This window comes from Schistocerca cancellata, chromosome 1 (genome assembly GCF_023864275.1).
Source record: "Schistocerca cancellata isolate TAMUIC-IGC-003103 chromosome 1, iqSchCanc2.1, whole genome shotgun sequence".
In the NCBI taxonomy this organism is placed as follows: Eukaryota; Metazoa; Arthropoda; class Insecta; order Orthoptera; family Acrididae; genus Schistocerca; species Schistocerca cancellata.
In genome coordinates this window covers 825,795,197-825,819,004 of record NC_064626.1, presented here as the reverse complement: position 1 = coordinate 825,819,004, position 23,808 = coordinate 825,795,197, and the positions used below count along the sequence as shown (strand labels likewise).

The 23,808-nt window shown below is 40.4% G+C and overlaps 1 protein-coding gene across 1 annotated transcript in view; it reads right to left on the bottom strand.

The window, feature by feature from the left end:
* Positions 1–23,808, bottom strand: part of LOC126188583 (thyrotropin-releasing hormone-degrading ectoenzyme-like) — a 270,383-nt gene that overhangs the window by 155,438 nt on the left and 91,137 nt on the right. The window contains exon 7 of the mRNA XM_049930188.1: positions 3,268–3,451. Coding sequence (XP_049786145.1) covers positions 3,268–3,451 — 184 coding nt within the window. The remainder of the gene's footprint in view (positions 1–3,267; positions 3,452–23,808) is intronic.

The window sequence follows — 23,808 nt, the reverse complement described above, 5'->3', positions numbered from 1 at the left end:
ATCAAATTTCTCATCTAGACAAAGTATCAATATGCATTTTTCAAGAAATGTTGCTGTGTATACACTGATGAACAAAAACATTTTGACCATTGCCTTCAACAGGACTGAATGCCACCTAGTGGCACTGCTTGTATGTGACATGTTGAAGCATGTATATAAGTGGAGCAGAGGTGAATGGGGAATCATTCTAGTGATGATATGGGCCACAAATTGGGAAATCTAATGACAAAAGAGACTTTATTGCTGTGGCCCAACATCTGGGAGCAAGCAGCTCAGAAGTGGCAAAGTTGGTTGACTTTTCACATGCTGTTGTTGTGAGCATCTATAGAAAATAGCTGAAGAATGGTGAAACCATGAATAGGTCATAAGATGTTTGATGAGGAAGTCCTGTGACAGAATGTGCTGGATGGTGGCTTACCTGCTTTGTAAAGCAGTGTAGGTGGTACTCTGTGGCAGATCTGATGACAGGGTACAATGTCAGTGTTTATGAGCACACTGTTCAGAGCACGTAGTTGAAAATGGGGCTTCACAGCAAACAACCCCTATGTGTTTCCATACTGACCCAATTACTTCATCAATTATCATTGCCTTGGCAATCATAGTTTATATTGGACCTTGGACAAAGGATATGATGTCTAATTGGATGCATCATTTTTCTGGTTACACCAGGTTGATAAGCATGTCTGAATATGACAATATCCAGGTTAATAGCTGCTTCAAATATGCATAACGTAATGGATGCAGGCCAGTGGGAGCAATATTAATGCTATAGTGGACATTCAGCCGTACTTCCATGGGATCTGTGGTAGTAACTGAAAGGTCAATGACAGCTGTGGACTGCATGACTATTAATGTGGACCACCGACATTCCTTCATGTTTGATGTCATCCTCAATGGTGATGGTATCCTCCAGCGGGATAACTGTCCATGTCACAAGATAATGATCTTAACACAATGGTTTGAGGTGCATGATAGTGAAATCACAATGGTGTCTTGACTACAAAATTCACCTGATCTGAACGTAATAGAACACATCTGGGACACTTTTAGGTACCAGCTCTGCACACTCAGACTGCTGGAATGTAATTTAAAGAAATTATATAACGTGTTTCAAATGTAAAATTATCCTGACAAATTAAATGTTTGAAGAGATTTCAGGATCACAGAAGGTCATCGTAAACTTCACTCCACAATATTTCTCTCTCTCTCTCTCTCTCTCTCTCTCTCTTCTATCAATCTTACTTGGTAATGGACCCAGATTGATGAACAGAGCTCAAGAATCAGTTGAAAAGTGTCTTGTAAACCACTTCTTCTGTGGATGAGTTACATTAAGATTCTTCCTATGGATCTCAGTCTGATATCTGCTTTGCTTACTGTTTGTTTTATGTGGTCATCCAACTTTAGGTTGCTATGGATAGTTACCACTAGATATTTTATGGTAGATAATGTTTCCAGTAATTTATCAGCAATGATGTGATTGTACAGTAGAGGATTTCTTTTCCTATGTATGCACAATATGTTACATTTATTGACGTCCAGGATCAGCTGCCAGAGCGTGCACCATCCATCAATCCACTGTAGGCCATTCTGCAAATTGATACTGTGTTCTGGTGCTGCTATTTTCTTATAAATAATCACACCGCCCACGAACAGTCTTAAAGAGCTTCTGACTCTTTCTACCAGAACAATAACGGTCTTATCATGCTCCCTTGGGATATCCAGAAATTACCTTTACATCTGTCAGCTTTGTTCTGTTAACAGCAATGTGTTGAGTTCTATCTGCAAGGAAGTCACAGGTTGGAATCAAATGCCTTCCTGAAGTCAAGGAACACAGCATAAATGTGAGCACCATTGCCTACAGTGCCATGGACCTCTTGGAAGAACAGATTGAGCTCAGTTTTGCAGGATCTCTGTTTGCAAAATCCATATTGATTTTTATAGAGAAGATTTTTATTCTCCAAAGCTCTCATATTTCTTGAACATAAAATATGTTCCATTTATCCTGCAACAGACTGATGTTAATGATACAGTCCTATAATTATGTGGATCTGCCCTAAGACCATTCTTGAAAATAGAAGTAACCAGCACATTTTTTCAGTCACTAGGTACTCTTCATTGCTCCAGTGAACTATGATGAAGTGCTGCTAAAAGGGGAGCATATTCTGTCACATAATCTTTGTAGAATCTTATAAGTATCTCATCTGGTCCTTATGCATTTACACTACTAAGCAACTGTAGTTGCTTTTCTCTTCTGTGACTGGTTATCTCAGTATCTGCCATTTTGATGTTCATATGGTGACTGAAACGAGGCACTGTTTTATGATCCTCCATGGTGAAACAATTTCAGAAGATTGAATTCAGTATTTTGGCCTTCTCCATGTCATCTTCCTTACTTGACTAAGCCATATTGAACAAAGCTTTTGAGTTTCTTTTTTTCTTTTTGTGCTCCATGTCTTCATCCTCAGCACTGAATATTTGATGTCAGATAACATAAAATATTCAGTGCTGAGGATGAAGATGTGAGCACAACTAAAAAATGGAAAAGTATTTTCAATGTGTCTTTGACAAGTATGTTCCAAGCAAGGTCTTAAGGAATGGGAAAGACCCACCACAGTTTAACAACCTTGGTAGAAAACTGCTATGAAAACAAAGAGAAGTTCATCACAGATTCAAGGAAAGTCATAACCTAGTTGACAAACTGTGTTGCTTTCCAAAGATGGACAGAAACACTATTAAGTAGGAATCATAATGTCTTGGCTCAGCTGCGTATGTATCAATGTGAGAAAAGAAATGATGAAATCAGAATAGCGCAGGTATTTCTCATAAGGAACAGTTCTTGATATAAACTGATAATATCATATGACCAGGATGAAGAATGACAAATTACCAAAGGTACTTTACTATTACAAACTGTGAAGAAAAATGGATGTCAAATTCTTGCAACATTTAGTTCCCGTGATGGTAATTTTGAATTAAAACATTTTCACACATTCATAAACCAAAAACTCAGATCACATCTTTCAACCAGAAAGCTATCTAAAGAACTAAACTGCACATATACATGTGCTCATGCCATCTCTCTCTGTCTCTGTCTCCCTCCACACACACACACACACACACACACACACACACACACACACACACACACACAATGAGGAATGGAGAGATATAGTGTGATTTTTTTTGGGGGGGGGGGGGGGGAGGAAGGGAGGGAGAGAAGTAAAAACATTGAACAAATATATGTAAAAAAGTATCATTTGTCACTACCTGTTCAACATATGCCGTCCTTGTATGATAGTTTCTTATCACAGTGACTACTGGAAGTTGCTGAGTTTTCATCCACGAGCTAACTATCTTTGACACAGTCACTCCAGGAGGAAGAGCTGAGTGCCTTTGCGCTTGATCTTCAATAGCCAAAACCATGTCATCTGATGCAAATGTCTCGTATAATCTGCAAATAAAAACATAATATTATATAAGCTACCCGATAGTGAAGTTTCTGATTTCTCATTTATTCAGCCAAAGCCAAGATTTCACATTTCATGTGACTCCAGGTGAGTCATCTACATTATATTAGCATATATGTGTTAACCTGAGACTAAATGACAAAAGAAAATGATCTACTCAAAAGTCACTGGAAAGAACAGCTAGACCAACACTAATACACAGAATTAAGAAAGATACATATAATTTTTGGCACATGCAATTCATAAACAGTTTCATCCTATGGACACTGCAAAGAATAGGAAATAAGAAAAAAAAACATATGGATGTTGGATGGAAGGTACAAACACTCAAAACTTTGAATCAGTGAAGACACTAGGAGTAAGAAAAGATTTGGAAATAAAATAGATTAATAAAAAGTCTCTGGCTGCAGAATATGGATGATGAGCTACTGGTGATTGACAGGTAATACATAAGGGAACATCAGAGAGTTTAAGCAGAAATGACAGATGTAGAAAGCAATAAAAAATTAAGAACAAATTACAAGACATGATATCAGATAATGTAATCTAATAAATGGGAAACATCAAAGAGGTAGATGTAACCTGATGCAGAAAATGTAGAGCATTAATGAAAGACACGCTCAAGGTAGCAATGTGACAATAGTAAAGGTGTAAAATTTGGCACAATTAAGACCAAGCACATAATGCCTGTCCTTACTGTTTCTTTGCGCTATCTTCACAGTAACAAAATATCAGGTGTTATTAATAGTGCCAAGAGTTTATTTGAGGTCATTTATTCTATTATAGTCTATTTTTATGAGTACTACTAATATCCTTTGTTGAATGATGCGTTAAACTTTTTTCACTTACTGTCAATTGTTATACCAGTTTTTATTCACTCCCAAAATAGAATTCTGTCAAAAATACCAATAATTTCACTACATGTTTCAAGTTATTAAAGTAAGGAGAAGTAATGAAAAAAAGATATAAAGAATGAAAAATGTCTGTGAATGATCATGTTTTACTTATTAAGCTTGAAACTTAGTCTGTACTTCAATGTGAGATGCTTTTAAAAGTTTCCACAATGAAGCAATATCTCAGCACCTGGCAAAGAGTCCAAAGATTCTGGTAATGTTTAAAGTACACAAGTGGCAAGACACAGTCAACATATTCACTCTGGAATAGCAATGATAATGTTTCCACTGATGGTGACATTAAAGGGGAGTTATTAAACATGTTTTTCTGCAGTTCCTTCACAAAATAAGATGGAGTAAATACTCATTAATTTGAATCAAGAACAGCTGCCAGCATAAGTAACACAGAAACAGATATCCTTTATGTAGTAAAGCAGCTTATATCACTTAATAAATACAAGTCTTTTGGTCCAGATTGTGTACTAGTTAGGTTCCTTTCAGAGTACACTCATACTAAAGCTCCATACATGGCAATAATATACTACTGATCGCTTGACAAAAGATCCATACCTGAAGATTGGTAAGTTGCCATCATCACACCAATACTGAAGAAAGGAAATACCACTGACATCGATTTGCAGTAGGATTTTGGGCCATATACTGTGTCTAAACATTAAAAATTGCACTGAAGAAAACAATCTATTGACAAAGAGCACAAATTCAGATAAAATGTTTTTTTGGAACACAAACAGCTCTTTATTCTCCTGGAGTAATGAGTAATATTGACAGGGGATCTCAAATTAAATCCAATTTCCCATATTTTCAAAAGACCTTTGCTACCCTTCCTCACAAATGAGTTCTAATCAAATTGTGTGCCAGTGGGGTACTGTCTCTTGTGTGATTAGATTTGAGATCTCCCATCAGAAAGGTCACAGTTCATAGAGAGACACAGAAAATTATCCAGGAAAACAGAAGTGGAACACAAGCAGTTCTTTGTTCTCATGAAGTAAAGAGTGCTATCAACAGGGGATCTCAAATTAAATATATTTTCCCATATTTTACTAAGGACTTTGACATCATTCTTCACAAGTGAGTTCCAACCAAGTTGAGTCCCTATGGGGTATTAACAGCACTGCGTGACTGCATTCAAGATTCCCTGTCAGAAAGGTCACAGTTCATAGTGAGTCATAGAAAGACATCCAGTAAAACAGATGTGATAGCTGTCATTTCCCAAGAAAGTGTTGCAGGGTCTCTACTGTTTGTAATCTATATAAATTGTTTTGGAGTAAATCTGAACAGCTGTCTTTGATTCCAGAATGAGATCTTCACTCTGCAGCAGAGTGTGTGCTGATACAAAACTTCCTGTTAGATTAAAACTGTATACCAGACCGAGACTCAAACATGGGACCTTTGCCATTCGTGGGCAAGTACTCTACCATCAGAGCTACCCCAGCACGACCCACGACTCATTTTCCAGTACCCATCTTCTACTTTCCAACCTCAACTGAAGCTCTTCTGGAAAACTTGCAGAACTAGCACTCCTGGAACAAAGGATATTGTGGGGACATGGCTTAGAACAGCCTTGGGGATGATTCCAGAATGAGATTCTCACTCTGCAGTGGAGTGTGCACTGATATGATACTTCCTGACAGATTAAAACTGTGTGCCGGACAGAGACACAAACACAGGACCTTTGCCTTTCGCAGGTAAGTGCTGTACAAACTGAGCTACCCAAGCACGAATCACGACCCATCCCCATGGATTCCATTCTGCCAGTACCACGTCTCCTATGTTCCAAACTTCACAGACACTCTTCTGCGAAACTTGTAGAACTAGTACTCATGGAACAAAGGACATTGTGGATACATGTCTTAGCCACAGCCACAGGGATATTTCCAGAATCAGTTTTTCATTTTGCAGTGGATTGTACACTGATATGATATTTCCTGTATGATTAAAACTGTTTGCTGGACCGAGACTCAAATATGGGGCTCTTGCCATTTGTGGGCAAGTGCTCTACCGTCTGAGCTACCCCAGCATGAATCACCACCCACCCCACAGCTTCCATTCTGCCAGTACATCGTCTACTACATTCCAAACTCCACAAAAGCTCTTCCCCAAATCTTGCACAACTAGCACTCTTGGAACAAAGGATATTGGGGGGACATGGTTTAGCACAGCCTTGGGGATGTTCCAGAATGAGATTTTCACTCCTCAGCAGAGAGTGCGCTGATGTGATACTTTGTGGCTGATTAAAACTGTGTGCTGAACTGAGACTTAAAACACGAGACTTTTGGTAATTGTGGGTAAGAGCTCTACCATCAGAGCTACCCCAGCACGATCCATGACCTGTCCCCACAGCTTCCATTCAGCCAGTTCCTCATCTCATACATTAAAAAATCCACATAAGCTCTTCTGCTAATGTTGCAGAACTAGTACTCCTGGAACAGAGGATATTGGTGGGACATTGCTTAGCACTGCATTGGGGCTGTTTCCAGAATGAGATTTCCTCTCTGCAGCAGAGTGCGCGCAGATATGAAACTTCCTGGCTGATTAAAACTGTGTGCCGGAGAAAAACTCGAACTCGGGACCTTTGCGTTTTACAGGCAAGTATCTACCACCTGAGCTACTAAAGCACGAATCACGATCTGTTCCCACGGTTCCATTCTGTCAGTACCTTGTCTCCTACATTCCAAACTTCACAGAAGCCCTTCTGCGAACTAGTATTCATGGAACAAAGGATATTGCAGGTACATGGCTTACCCACAGCCTTGGAGATGTTTTCAGAATGAGTGTTGTATTCTCCAGCATAGTTTACACTGATATGAAACTTCCTGGCTGATTAAAACTATGTGCCAAATCGAGACTCAAATATGAGACTTTTGCCATTCGCCATCAAGTACTCTACTGTCTGAGCTACCCCAGCACGAATCACAACCCGACCCCACAGCTTCCATTCTGCTGGTACCTCTCTGCTACCCTCCAAATTTCATTGAAGCTCTTCTCCAGTCTTGCAAAGGGGATGTTTCCAGAATGCGATTATCACTCTGCAGCGAGTGTGCGCTGGTATGATACTTCCTGACTGATTATAACTGTCTGCGGACTGAGACTTAAACACAGGACTTTTGCCATTTGCGGGCTAGTGCCCTAGTACGAATCATGACGCGTCCCCACAGCATCCATTCTGCCAGTACCTTGTCTCCTACCTTCCAAACTCCACAGAAACTCTTCCCTGAATCTTGCAGAACTAGCACTATTGGAACAAAGAATAATGGAGGGACATGGCTTAGCACTGCATTGGGGATGTTTCCAGAATGACATTTTCACTCTGCAGTGGACTGTGCTCGATGTGATACCTCCTGGCAGATAAAATCAGTGTGCCGGGCCGAGACTTAAACATGGGACCTTTGCCTTATACATTTAAGTGCTCTACCATCTGAGCTACACAAGCACAAATCACAACCCATCCCCACATGTTCCTACTGCCAGTACCTCATCTCCCACATTCCAAATTTCATAGAAGCTCTTCTGGGAAACTTGTAGTACTAGTACTTGTGGAACAAGAGATACTGCTGATACATGGTTTACCCACAGCCTTGGGGATGTTCTCCAGAGAAGTGTATGCTGATATGATACTTTCTGGATGATTAAAACTGTTTGCGGAATGAGACTCAAACATGGGACTCTTGCCATTAGCAGGCAGGTGCTCTACCATCTGAGCTACCCCAGCATGAATCACGACCCATACCCACAGCTTCAATTCTGCCAGTACATCGTCTAGTACCTTCCAAACTCCACAGAAACTCTTCCCTGAATCATGCAGAACTAGCACTCTTGGAACAAAGGATACTGGGGGACATGGCTTTGCTCAGCCTTGGGGATGTTTCCAGATGTTGCAGCAGAGTGTGCACTGATATGAAACTTCCTGGCTGATTAAAAGTGTGTGCCAGAAAAAGATTCGAACTGGGGACCTTTGCCTTTCACAGGCAAGTGCTCTACCATCTGAGCTACACAGGCATGAATCATGATCTGTCCCCACAGGTTCCATTCTGCCAGAACCTCATCTCCTACCTTCCAAATTTCATAGATCATCTTCCCCGAATCTTGCAGAACTAGCGCTCCTGGAACAATGGATATTGGGCGGACATGGCTTACCCACAGATTTGGAGATGTTTCCAGAATACATTTTTTATACTCCAGTGGAGTATGCACTGATATGATACTTCCTTTCTTATTAAAACTGTGTGCCAGACTGAGACTCAAACATGGGACTTTTGCCAATTGCGGGGAAGAGCTCTACCATCTGAGCTACCAGAGCACAATGGTCCCCACAGCTTCCATTCTGCCAGTATCTTGTCTCCTAGCTTCCAAACTCCACAGAAGCTCTTCCCCAAATTTTGCAGAACTAGCACGCCTGGAACAAAGGATAATGGGGGTACATGGCTTAGTACAGCTTGGGGATGTTTCCAGAATGAGATTTTCACTCTGCAGCAGAGTGTGCGCTAATATGATACTTCCTGGTAGATTAAAACTGTGAGCCGGGCCAAAACTCAAACACGGGAGCTTTGCCTTTTGCAGGTAGTTGCTGTACCAAATGAGCAACACAAGCACGAATCACGACCCGTCCCCATGGGTTCCATTCTGTCAGTACCACGTCTCCCACATTCCAAATTTCATAGAGCTCTTCTGCGAAACTTGTAGAACTAGTACTCATGGAACAAAGGATACTGTGGATACATGGCTTACCGACAGATGTATCCAGAATGAGTTTTCATTCTCCAGTGGAGTGTACACAGATATGATACTTCCTGGCTGATTAAAACTGTTTGTTGGGCCGAGACTCAAACATTTTCGCAAGTATGTTCTCTACCATCTGAGCTACCCAAGCACAAATCACAACCCATTACCACGGGTTCCATTCTGCCAGTGCCTTGGCTCCTACCTTCCAAATTTCATAGAAACTCTTCTGCTAACTTTGCGGAACTAGCACTCTTGGAAGAAACAATAATGCAGAGACATGGCTTAGTCACAGTGTAGGGGATATTTCTAGAATGAGACTTTCAGTCTAATATGAAACCTCTTGGCAGATTAAAGCTGTGTGCCTGTCCTTTGCTGTGCCACTCTGCTCTGCAGTATCCTTTGTTCCACGAGTGCTAGTTCTGCAAGTTTTGCATAAGAGCTTCTGTGGAGTTTCGAAAGTAGGAGATGAGGTGTAGGTAGAATTTAATCTCTGGGAATGGATTGTGAGGTAGCTCAAATGATAGAGCACTTGCCCATGAAAGGCAAAGGTCCTGAGTTCGAGTCTCGGTCTGGCACTCAGTTTTCATAAACCTGGAAGTTTCATATCAGTGCACATTCTGCTGCAGAGTGAAAATGTCATTCTGGGAACATCCCATAGGCTGTGGCTAAGCCGTGTCTCTGCAATATGCTTTCTTCCAGGAGTGCTAGTTCTGCAAGTTTTGCAGAAGAGCTCATGTGAAAATGGAATGTAGAACACGAGGTACTGGCAGAATTGAAGTTGTGTGGAGGGGTCATGAATTGTGCTTGGGTAGCTCAGATGGTAGAGCACTTGCCCACGAAAGGCAAAGATCCCGAGTTTGAGTCTCCTTCCAGCACCGAGTTTTAATTATCCCTCTTTGATTGATTGCAGATGATGCTATTATTTACGATGTGTTTTATACTAAACAGGATCTATTGTATTTCAAGCAATGGAAAATCTAGAATGGAATAACAACTATATTATTGAAGAGACAGACTGCTACTCACCATATATAAGGAAACACTGAGCTGGAGATTCAAAAAAGCGAGAGTGGAGTCTGTTCACACTCATACTAGCATGGTGGTGACAATCACAAATGATCTACATATTTCACCTCTGCATTGATTAGTTATTTGAATTAAGGTTATGACACGATGCGGGACTGTGATAAAGTCCTTACATCTGAGTACAATTACCCACTAATACAGGCCCATTCAGAGATAGAAAGTGGATGAAACTTTTGAAGAATAGTGGGTTTAAGGGCAGGGGGAAAAACGTGCCATGGCGAGCACGATACGAAGAAACTTTCCAAGATAGTCTGGGCAGGCAATAAGAGCAGTAGTGGATTGCTTTCTACCTGCAGCAGATCTTGCAAGTGTAGATTATGTTAGTAGTGGATATCACGCAGTTTGTTACCCAATGCCATATCTTCTGGCAGTATCATGAACTGTGACTCCTCCCCCCCCTCCCCCCTCACCTCTCTGCTCCACTTTCTAGACCACTGTTGGAAGAGTTCCACTGATTCCACCATGCTTCTGATTTAAATGTTTGGCTACTTCTGGGTACCACAGCAGAAGCTAACTGATAATAGGTAGCTTTGCTACACTATGGAGGTAATTTACCTTGTATGTGTCCCTCTTCTTCACCATGGCATCTTTGATGCATATTATTGCCTACTCAACAAATTGAAAAAAATGATATGGTAGCCTGCTTCTTCTTCTCCTCTTCCTTCTCAGGTACTGGCTGTCCCATCTTCTCTTCTGCTTGTGGCTAGTCTTTCTCATTACTGCCATTGGCAAGGTATTATGACCAACCACAATCAGTAGAAATAGTCATCTCAGGTGCTGGCTATGCTGCCCTCTTTTCTGCTTGTGGATGCCTCCCTCCCCACCCCCCACCCCCTCCCCGACACACACACAAAACTACCACTGGTGGGTTATTGCAGCCAGTCACAAACTGTTGTGGCTTCTTCCTGTTTGTCCAGTTTTGCAGCTTGACTACCACATCCCCAAAACCAGCATGCAACAGCCATTCTTTGACTGCCACCTCATCATGGATACAAAGCAGCCCATGGAGGAAAACCTTGGTGCTCTTATGATGCTGTTTTGGTGGCTTATTCTTCTTTTTGGGCACCACAATGATGTGGGTGACCACAGCACACATTAGTGCTCTGTAGTCAACCATACTCACTGTTTGCATCTCAATTGTGGCATCAGAATCAACGGACTGGACGCTAACTTCTTGCTTGCAGCAACTGACTATTCATCATACACCTCTGCCCATCATGTACAGAAGAGGAACAGGTGTATGGTTGTCATCAGTCCTCCGTCAATTGGCAAACTCACTGAGTTGCATGACCAAAGGCCTCTTTGCTGTATCAGCTTTCTTCAGCCCATCTTGTTTGCCTATGTTAGTAGAACACATCTAAAATTAAAAACAAACACATAAGCATTCACACAACTGCAACTCACACATACATGGTGACTGTCTCTGGCTATTGAGGGTAGATTGTATTCAACAGCACCTGATGGGAGAAGCAATCTGTAGGTGGTGGGGTTAAGGGGGAGACTGACTGTGGAGGAGGAGGGTAGGGGTGGAGGAAGGTGTAGTGCTGCTAGTGGGAGCATGTAGGGACATGGTGAGGACAGGGCAGGGTTGCTAGGTGCAGTTAGGAATTTCAAGAGGAGAGAGGTAGAGGAAGGGAGAAAGACTAGTAGGTGAGCTGCTTGAATAGAAGGCCATCTATTGCTGGATGGGAGCACAGAAGGGGATAGATAGGTGAAAACCAGGAACTAGGAAAGTTTGAGGCCATGGAGGTAATGGGAATGTAGGATATAGTGCAGGGAGATTCAATTGCAATTCAAAAAGCTGATGTTGGTAGGAAGAATCCAGATTGTGCTGGGTGTAAAGCAGTCACTGAAAAGCACATTATGTTGGGCAGCATGTTCAGCAACTGCATAATTCATTTGTCTCTTGACCACAGTTTGTCAGTGGCTATTCATGGAGACAGACAGCTTGTTGGTTGTCATGCCCACATAGAAAGCAGCACTGTGGTTGCAGCTTAGTTTGTAGATCACATGAATGCTTTCACAGGTAGCCCTGCCTCTGATGCAATAGGAGATGCTCATGACTGGACTGGAGTAGGTGATGGTGGGAAGATTTATGGGACAGGTCTTGCATTTTTGTCTATTGGAGGTGGGAGAAAAAGGAACATAAAAGGAGTGGTGCAGGAAAAGATGGATGGATGCTTTGGCAGAGGACTGCAAATAAATAGGGTGGGAGATGGAAAGGGGGAAGTGATGGCTGGGCAGAGGGGTGGAAACTGTTGGGTGGAGGCTATGGAAACAGTATGTTACTGTAGGTTGACACCGGGATAATAATGGGAGTAAGGAATGTGTTGTAAGAATAACTCCCATCTGGGCAGTCAAGGAAATCTGGTGGTGGAGGCAAGCATCCAGATGGCTCACATAATGAAGCAGCCATTGAAATCCAGTGTATTATGTTGAGCTGCATATTGTGCTATTTCCTGTCACAACTCCAATCCTCCCATCACCCCCAAAAACCAGCGACAAAGGAGTGTCCCCTTCATCCGCCAGTACCACCCTGGACTGGGACAACTGAACCACATTCTTCACCTCATTTCATGGTGCAATGGTAGGTAATCAAACCTACCATTGCACCCTGAAATGAGGCACTTCATACCTGAGATACTTCCCACCCCTCCTAAAGCAGTGTTCTGTTGCCCATCAAACCTCCACAACATCCTAGCCCATCCCTATGCCACTCTCTGTCTTAACTCCTTGCCACAAGGATCATATCCCCGTGGAAGACCCAGGTCCAAAATCTGCCCAATCCACCCTCCCAGCTCTTCTTATTACAGTCCTGTCACAGATTTGTGAATATATGTACTGAGATGTTGCTGTCAGTATTTCAAGTCGTTTAAAAAGATTTCGACATGAGGTTCGTGGGGGTACATCACAAATGATTCTTATTGCTCTTTTTTGTGCTGTGAGGATTTTCTTTGCGGCAGGTGTATTGCCCCAGAAGATGATGCCATAACACATGAGTGAATGAAAATAGCCAAAGTAAACTGACTTTGAGATGGTAATGTCATTGAAGCGTGACAAAATTCGTAAAGCAAATGTTGCCGACGTCAGCCGTTTTAGTGTTTGTAGAACGTGATGTTCCCAGTTCAGCCTACTGTCCACATATACGCCTAGGAATTTTGATAAGTACACTTGCTTTATCATCTGATTATTCTGTGTGATAACTATCTCTTTTGGGTTTTTGTGGGTTGTCTGGAACTGGATAAAATTGGTTTTTTTTCAGGTTTATTGAAAGGGAGTTAATACTAAACCAACCCAGAACTTCTTTAAGGATATCATTGACCTCAGATTCTAAGTCAGTAGTTGACACCTTATCCACCACAATGCTCGTATCATCAGCGAACATTGTAAATTTACACTGGTTATTGATGGATAAAGGCAGGTCATTAACATATATGAGGAACTGCAATGGCCCAAGCACTGATCCCTGTGGCACTCCATGCTGCACAATTCCCCACTCAGAGTCCACTATATATTGTGATAGACTATCTGAAACATCTAGAATAATCTTCTGCTTCCTATTTTCGAGGTACGATTTTAACCAGTTCCCTACAGGTCCTGTAATTCCATAATGACAGGCCTTCTTGAAGAGTATCTGGTGATCTACACAGTCGAACGCCTTTGATAGGTCGCATAAGACACCAATTGGCAGCCTCTTGCTGTTTATAGACTCTAGAACATCATTTGTGAATGAGAAAATTGCGTTATCTATTGAAACTCCCTTTTGAAAACCAAACTGCTGACTATTAATGATGTTCAGGTCACCAAGGTGTGCCACAATCCTGTTGTACAGAGCTTTTTCTAGGACTTTTGAAAATGTTGTTAATAGAGAGATAGGGCGATAGTCTGACACATTTTGTAGCATCCCCTGCTTTGTACAGGAGCCTGACAACAGAGTATTTCATTCTGTCTGGAAACACTCCTTGTTGCATGGATGTGTTGCAGATGTGAGACAAAACTTTGGTCACTTCACTACAGCAAGCCTTCAACAGCTTGCTTGAAATATCGCCGATACCAGCAGAATGTTTATTTTTCAAAGACTGTATGATTTTTTTGATTTCATTGGCAGTAATGGGAAGCACACTTATTTGACTGAAAGGTTCTGGAAAATTATTTTTCATTATACAGGCAGCTTTATCTACAGAACCATGGCAACCTATCTGTGTTGGGACAGTTAAAAAATGTTGGTTAAAGATTTCAGCAATTTCCTCACTATTAGTTATCTCTGAGTTGTCAACAGTTAAAACAATATTTTTGTCTTTGGTGTAGTTTACAGTCCCTGTTTCTCTCTTTATCACATTCCAGATTGTTTTAATTTTATTTTCAGAATTAGTAATTTCAGATGCTATACACATACTTTTAGAGTTTTTAATTACTTTGGCAAAAATTTTACAGTAGAGTTTATAATGTTTTAGCTGAGCAGGGTTGTTAGAAGTCTTTGATGCTATGTAGAGTTGTCTTTTTCTCTGACAGGAAGCTATGATGCCCTTAGTGAGCCATGGTTTTTTTGCAGACCTAGCATGTTGGACTCTGTATGACTTTTTTGGAAATACACTTTCAATGGTACCTGCTATCTCATTTGTGAATAAATCGTATTTTGAATTAGCAGTTTCTGCTAGATAAACAGGTGTCCAGTCAGTATGCTGAAGACATGATCTGAACGTTTGAATAGCTTCCTCACTTATTTTCCTTACTGTTTCCCATCTAAGTGAGGTGTCAACTCAGAGGAATTCCCAAGCTGTTGAAAGTAACTCGTTGTCCGTCATGGTCAGACAGACCATTTATAACCATTTCAATATTAATATGGTTGACTTTACTCTGATCAACAAAAACGTTATCAATGAGAGTAATGGAAGAGGTTGTGGTTCTGGTCGGTGAGCTAACCACGGGAACAAGGTTGTACGTGCACATGAGATTTTCAAACTCCACCTTGCAGGGAGAATTAACCAAGAAATCTATGTTAAAATCCCCAACAACTACCTTGCCCCTATTTTTTCTACTTATAAGTACAACAAAAGAGTATCTAATTGTTTAACAAACACTTTAAAATTACCAGATGGTGCCCTGTAAACTGCCACAATTGTTAATCTGGAGACAGTGTCTGGCACCTCTATAGCACATACTTCAAAATGTAGCTCAAAGCAGAATCTTTGTACATCTACTGCCGTGACAAGACATTGTTTTTTTACATATACAGCTACTCCTCCTTTGTCCATATAGTTCCTGCAATAAGACGTTGCCAAAACATAGTTGGGAATAGGAACCACTTCAATACCAGCAGTGATGTGGTGTTCTGTTAGACACAGAATGTGGGCACTGTTTATACCTTTTGTGTCTTCTATATTTGCTGTGAACTGATCCAGCTTGCAGTATAGGCCTCTTATGTTCTGATGAAACACTGTTAACTTTTGTTTGTCTTTAATTGTATTGCTGTTTGAGTGAACTTTCGTTTGTGTATTAATTACTTGTTGCAGATGTTTGTTACTGGACCAAATCCTGCTAGAGTTGGCCCAGCTCACTAGTTTCCCTCGTTAGTTAGGGCTATGACTGGTCTGCTTTCATGATCGTTATTGTTTAGGCCTATTATTTCATGAAAAGCTTTTCCAATGTCTGCTGCTAGTTTATTTTTGCCAAACTGATTTAGATGTAGTCCATGCTTTGTGAAGCAGTGTTTCTCATACCTGTCTGTATCCAGTAGTGTCACATTCGTAAACTTAGTGCAAAAGTGTTTCAGTTTACTATTCGTTAGGCGAATTTCTCTGTTCACACAAGACCAGTCTGCCAGGTCATATCTCGTGGGCACAGTTGTTAGTATTATGTTTGTGTGCTGTAATAACTGCAGCAATACGAGTAGCTTTTTAATTAAAGTGCTGGCCTTGTTGCAATAAACATCGTTTGCTCCTGCGATTATCGCAACACAGTCTTTTTCCGTGAATTTAGCACATTCTGTGTGTATGTCTTCTACCACATTCACGAATTTTGCTCCTGGTTTAACAATTGCTGATATACACGAACCATCTTGAGCAGAGTTCGACATGCATGTCGAAATATTGTGAGCATGACTGTCTCCAAATATTTTTACGTTACTTTTCCGTTGTGTTTGTTTACGTACGCGATCGGAACTTTGTCTTACGCAACCACGCGTGTTTTGTGTACACGTGTTGCCGTCTACTACAATTTTAGATGCACTGTTTTTGTTATTTGAATTATCACTGTTAATCAAGCACTGAACTTTGTCCACTGTTGAGGCTTCTTTATTCACTTGTGGGTTTCCTTTCTTGTATATAAATGTGGCATTGTCGACGGTTACGTTTTCACGACGTACATAACACCGATCTACACACACTGTTGAAGCACTACTGTTTTGTAGAGCTGTATATCAGTCTTGGAGGACAGCGTAGTTCACTTCTAGCACTTCAATATCGCTTTGTAGCATTCTGATTATTTCGTCCTTATTTTTGATAATGTTTGAAAATTTACTTTCACACGCGGCTGCTATGCACGGCTCACAGGTCCACAAATAGTCATCAGTTACGAGTTTTAAGTTGATCTTGCAGCAATTTTCATGAAACCAGTACTTGCAGGTTCTACACTGAATTCCTTTACGAACTTTTCTTATACACAATTTACAATTACTATTACTTTTATCTTCATAACTGGGAGCTGAACCCACACGTACCTTCTCTATCGGCACCATCTTGCTCAGTACTTCACCTCCCTGCCCCACAACATCCTGACTCTGCACCTTTCAGCAGTCTAATTCCTATATACCCCACCAGACAGCCTTCACCTCTCTACTCACCTGTACACTACTATCCCTTCCCCTTACCCTTGCCCTTCCCCACCCCTTCCAGATTGCTGCTTGCATTCCAGCCTGAGATGTTGGAGCTGGCAGTTGTGTGAGTGAGGTGTGCTTGCTTGTTTGTGTGAGTGTGAATGGTGTGTGTGTGAATGTATGTTTGTGCGTGTGTGTCTCTTTACTAACGTAGGCTGCCGCCAAAAGCTATATGTGAGTGTCTTTTAATCATACCTGTCTGAAACTTGACATCTCTTCTTTACGGTAAGTAGCAATCTATCTTTTCCTACATTGTTGATATACCTACTTGGAGTTTCCATTGTTTGAAAACATAGTATCCTATGACTATAATATCAATGGGTCACTGTTGCAATCAGCCAACTTATAGAAATACCTGGTGTAACACTTTGTAGGGATGTGAAATGGAATGATTACATAGGCTTAGTTGTGGCTAAAGCAAGTGCTAAACTTCACTTTATTGGTAGAATACTGCAGATTTGAAATCAGTCTACAAAGGAGATTGCTTACAAATCGCTCTGACCAGTTCTAGAATATTGCTCAAGTATGTGCGACCCTTACCGAATAGGACTAACAGGGGATACTGAACATATAAAGAGAGGTGCAGCACAAATAATCACAGATTTGTTTGATCCATGGGACAGTATAACAGAGATACTAAAGGAACTGAACTGGAAGACTTTTGATGATAGATGTAAACTATACCAGGAAAGTTTATTAACAAAGTTTCAAGAAACATCTTTAAATGATGACTCTAGGAATATACCAAAACCTTCTACTAACACTCACATAGGGGTTGTGAGGATAAGATTTGAATGATTACTTGCATGCTTAGAGGCACTCAAATAACCATTCTTCCAGAGTTCCATATGGGAGTGGAACAGGAAGAAACTCTAATAACCAGCACAATGGTTCACACCCTCTGTTTTCAGAGTGCAGATGTAGATGTAGACCAGCTGCTATAATGATATGCAAAACATTGCAGATCTGTCTCACAGTTATGGCCTGGGATCAAACACACCACTACCCAGGGGCCCCTGCAGGTTCGTGTTTCCCCACACATGAAAGAGAATTTTTGTGGACATTGTTATCTGCTCATAATTTTTCCCTATTAGTTTCTACAGTGTACTTTCAGTACACTGTCATTGTTAAAAATATAAACTAGCTTAGAGTATGATTACACTAAAACCTGTTCTTACATTCACATATTTTGCACTTCCAGCAATTTACCTTATGTTCTGTTGTTTGTATTGAAGCCTTATTCTGCATTTTTTATGTGTTGCATTTAATGTCCATTTATGCCAAAAGAATTCTTTCTCTTAGTGTTGGCAAGAATGAACAATGCATATGCCTTTAGGAAAAAGTAAAATAGTTATTCAAGAATGTATTCATACATGCTGCTTAATGTAATTTTCCCACCAATTACTGTTGTGAACTTGTACCAGGTATTGATGCTGATATGAAAATATTGATAATTTGTATCAATATTCTAACATATATAATGTCCATTTGTGAATTACAAAGTTGGTGTGTCTATTATCTAGATTTGTTTTCAAAACTAAAGAAAAATATAAAATTGCACACTATTGGAAGATTCTCTAGCTACAAGCATGTGTTGTCCAAAAACAGATGTTCCCTTGCTTTTGAGACTGACTGAATATGACTGTCATACACTGCAATAGCTGTGAGATGATTATACAACAATTTTTCTACATCTTCATTAACGAGATTCCTTACAGAAAAATAACATTTTTAAATTAATTATCCTCTTTGTAATGCCAGTTAAAAGTTTTTATAAAGCTTTTCACTATTTTAGTTCAGCGGTTTTTAGGTCCAGGGCTCCCTTGATCTGAACATAAACAGCTGCCGCACCTTTCACACATATGTGACTCGAAATAAATTTAATTTTTTTTTTTTTAATAGTAAGAGTAGTTTTTCCTTTATGTACTGCTGACACAAAACATTTTAATCAACTTCTAATATTATTATATCTTAGTCTTGCTATGAAATTAATGGAAACAATGATCTTCCTTCTTAGTCATCAATCGTCATCACAAGCAGGGCAAGTTTCAGGGCCAAGTGTGCACAAGCAGTCGCTTGGGACACCAAGCTTTGGCACACTAGAAGCGACCATAGTGCTAAATTTGTGCACAAGGTGTACCATAAAGAATGGTAAAAATGGCCCATTTCGAACCTCACTCATATTTAAGTTATTTTTGAAGATCTTACCAAGTGCTGAAGGAATAGCAACTAATGTATAAGGGAAGGAAGGGAGGGAAGAGCACCAAATGATATGTCACTCTTGTGGAGAAATGGAGAGGTAGGAGCACTGAATGATATGCCACTTGTTTGGAAATATGTTCTTGAACTAGCCCTAGGTACAAGATTGGAAACTGCACCTTGCATTGCTTTCTCCAGTCATTTGTGATCTATAAGTCATGTTGATGACTGCCAGTGCTGAAAAACCTACCTCACATAAAATGGTTGTTGGCAAACAGTATCAAAAGTCACAGAGACTTGTGACACCTCTGAGGATAGTCCTGCTACATCAAACTCCAAAACTCAAGCAGGATGAGGAAATGAACTTCGATTTCAGTGTGGAGTTGAAAAAACAACAACAAATCACTGTTGTTTTTCAGTGATAAGAGTTGATGGAAGTTCTACGTTGCAAGGAGCTTTGATCCATTTGTGTTAATCAGCTTCTTCTGGAATGTACTTCAGAAAGCAATTACTCAGTTCAGTAATATGACCCACCAAAACAGATTTCAATTCTTCATTCAACTGTAAGTCACACTCTTTTAAAATCATGTGAACAAAAGGGAAAACATGATTTATATCTTTGTCATAAAAACGTTTTCTTCCACAACAGTAGTTTCTTACAGAAGTCCCAAATTTTGCCTGGCAGTAGCAGAATGTTGGTCTCATTACCTCGAAGGGATAAATTCAGTGAATTGAATTTTTCAAAGAGATCATGCAGCTGCATCAGCTTCAAAACAATGTCACCATCTACAAACTTCTTCAAACTCATATGTTTCTCATGAACAGGGTAAGGAGTAAAGTTCATTTTTGAGTTCATAGATCTTTCTCAAGACATTCCCATATGAAAGCCAGTGGGAGTTACTGTAAAAAATTGTGGAAATGTGCTCAGATCTCACATTTGTTGAAAACATCTCAACTTCAGTGACCAACTCCATCAAGTGAAAACCTTACCATGCACTGAGGTGACAAAAGTCATGGGATACCACCTAATATCATGTCTGACCTCCTTCTGCCTTACTTAGTGCAGCACCTTAATATGACATGGACTGAACAAGTTGTTGGAAGTCCTCTGTGGAAATATTGGGCCTTGCTGCCTCTATAATGCTGCCAGTGGAGGCTGTTGTGCATGAACTGAACTCTCGATTATGTCCCATTCATTTATGCCCTATTAATTTCATGTGATCTCGGTGGCCAAGTCATTTGCTTGAAGTGTCCAGAATGTTCTTCAAACAAATCACAAATAACTGTGGCATGGTGACATGTCATGACATGGTGACATGAATGGCTGCAAATGGTCTCCAAGTAGCCAAGTAGTTGAACATAACAATTTCAAATAAGTCAATGATAAGATCAGTTGGAGCAGAGGAGACAGTCCGTCCACGTAAAAACAGCCCACAACATTATGGCATGACCACTAGCTTGCACAGTGCTTTGCTCACAATTTCCACAGCTTTGTGGGGCCTGCACGACACTTTAACACTACCATAAACTCTAAAAAACTGAAATCAGGACTCATTGACAAGGCCATGTTTTTTTAGTCATCTAGGATCCAATTCTTACGGTCATAAGCCTATGAGAGGCACTGTAGATGATGTCGTGCTGTTAGCAAAGGGACTATCATCGGTCATATGCTGCTGTAGCCTATTAACATCAAATTTTGTCACACTGCCCTAACAAATACATTTGTCATACATCACACAGTGCTGCTCATCTGTTGGCACTGACAACCCTATGAAAACACTGCTGCTCTTCGTTGTTAAGTGAAGGCCATCAGCCACTGCATTTTCTGTGGTGAGAGGTAAAGCCTGAAATTTAGTATTCTGAGCATATTCTTGACTCTGCAGATCTCAGAGTACTGAATTCCCTAATGATTTATGAAATGGAATTTCCCATGCAGCTAGCTACAACTGCCATTCTGCATTCAAAGTCTGTTAATTCCCATCGTGTGACCATAATCACATTGAGTACCTCTTGACAATAGTCACCTAAGTAAAAATCACAATTTCACCAATGCCATGCTCTTTTATACCTTGTGTATGTGATACTACCACCATCTGTATACTGTATGTGCATATTGCTGTGCCATGACTTCTGCCACGTCAGTTTATATGACACTAGAGTGATCACCAGTGAAGCCACTGAAGGCAGCACTGCTGAATGAGGATAGTAGCAGCAACCAGAATGCAGTCTACATCTACATCTACATGATTACTCTGCAATTCACATTTAAGTGCTTGGCAGAGGGTTCATCGAACCACAATCATACTATCTCCCTACCATTCCACTCCCGAACAGCGTGTGGGAAAAACAAACACCTAAACCTTTCTGCTCGAGCTCTGATTTCTCTTATTTTATTTTGATGATCAATCCTACCTACGTAGGTTGGGCTCAACAAAATATTTTCGCATTCTGAAGAGAAAGTTAGTGACTGAAATTTCGTAAATAGATGTCGCCGCGACGAAAAATGTCTTTGCTTTAATGACTTCCATCCCAACTCGCGTATCATATCTGCCACACTCTCTCCCCTATTACGCGATAATACAAAACGACCTGCCCTTTTTTGCACCCTTTCGATGTCCTCGGTCAATCCCACCTGGTAAGGATCCCACACCACGCAGCAATATTCTAACAGAGGACGAACGAGTGTAGTGTAAGCCGTCTCTTTAGTGGACTTGTTGCTTCTTCTAAGTGTCCTGCCAATGAAACGCAACCTTTGGCTCGCCTTCCCCACAATATTATCTATGTGGTCTTTCCAACTGAAGTTGTTCATAATTTTTACATCCAGGTACTTAGTTGAATTGACAGCCTTGAGAATTTTACTATTTATCGAGTAATCGAATTCCAATGGATTTCTTTTGGAACTCATGTGGATCACCTCACACTTACCGTTATTTAGCGTCAACTGCCACCTGCCACACCATACAGCAATCTTTTCTAAATCACTTTGCAACTGATACTGGTCACCACTTCAAAATGGCTGAGGAGTACTTGGGTGAAAGGTCATAGATTTTAAACAGCTTGACACAGCTGGAAGCCCAAGAGAGTTTCATCAGTGCATATCACTGTGAAACCATGCATTCGTGAAAACTTTTAATGAAGTTTACCATTTCAGTCGCTGATCATCAGGGCTTATGCTTTCTGATACCAATGCTTCTCAGTGAATAAAACAGAGTGTCCACATAGCATGATGACAGCATGAACCTGAGATTGCAATCCAATGTAGCAGCCAGACATACTAAGACCTCTATCTGTACACAAAGTTACTTAATTTTCCCACTATTCTTCCACAAATAAGTGTCATATTTCAAACAGGTCTGTTGCTTTTGTTTGAAGAGTTATCCTAGTGCAGTAAAGAAGACTTTCATGAAGTTTCTTGACATGTATAAATAGCACCTAACAAATTAGATGTGCATCATTGTTACTGTCTATGACTTCATGAGAGAGAATAATAAAATCATCATTACCTTTGAATTTTTGAAGCAGCTGAAGAGTAATGTCATCATGCATATTGGTATTTAACGACTAATAATGTGGTCTGATAAGGGAAATTTGCCAGTCATTTGGCATCTGACTCAAGTTTCATGGTTACCATGTTTTGAGCAGCTGGTAAAATAATGTCTTCTGCTATGGTGTGAGGTTTCTTGCTCTTTGCTATATGGAGGGCAAGTTAGTAAGATGAAAGAAAGCCTCTGTACTAACTGTAACTTATTCAGTGGAGGTGTTTTTTATGATTTGACTCCAAACTTCATTCCATTTTATTAGGAAGAATGCTTTCAGTAACTAGAGCTTTGAAAGAAATGACACACTGTGGTCATTCTTCACTTCCAACAGCAGGACACGTAAAACCAAAATTCAAAAAGCTTTCATCATACTACTTCCTTTTTAATATATTCATGTCTTTAGAACTAAATGATAAATTTGAAATATGGTTAACACTTACCATGCAAATTGCCGAAGACAATCATCAGTTAAAAATCATTAGCAATCAACAAGGAGTCACACAGTACAGACTGCTGTCGAGGTTCCTGCCTTAGTGACAATACATACTTGCCAGCCAGATATATATCAATACTACCATACACATCATTTCTATACTCAGAAAGAAAATCAATGAATCATTATTATGAATGCATTGTAATGCTCGTACTGTAAGACTGTGACCTCCTTGGGACAGTTTGAAACCCTCTGCTCTAGTTCCGTTTATAACTCACTTTATGTATGTTTCATACATTTTTAAGTCACTTTATTGATACTGTCATGAAATTTTAACGATAATTATCCTCGTATTTTAGGTTATAAAAATCCAGACTCTTTGGTTATGGTCCCTTTTCTTTTACACATTCACAATGAATTTTTGTTAGAGGCAGCTGTCTCCATTGCCCCCCCCCCCCCCCCTCAGACACCCCATCCCCCTACAATTGTCCATGACACTATTTACAAATTTTATCTCATAGGTACACCGAGCAAAGTGCAACAGAATTGTATGTTGCCCTTTTGGACCCAACTAGGA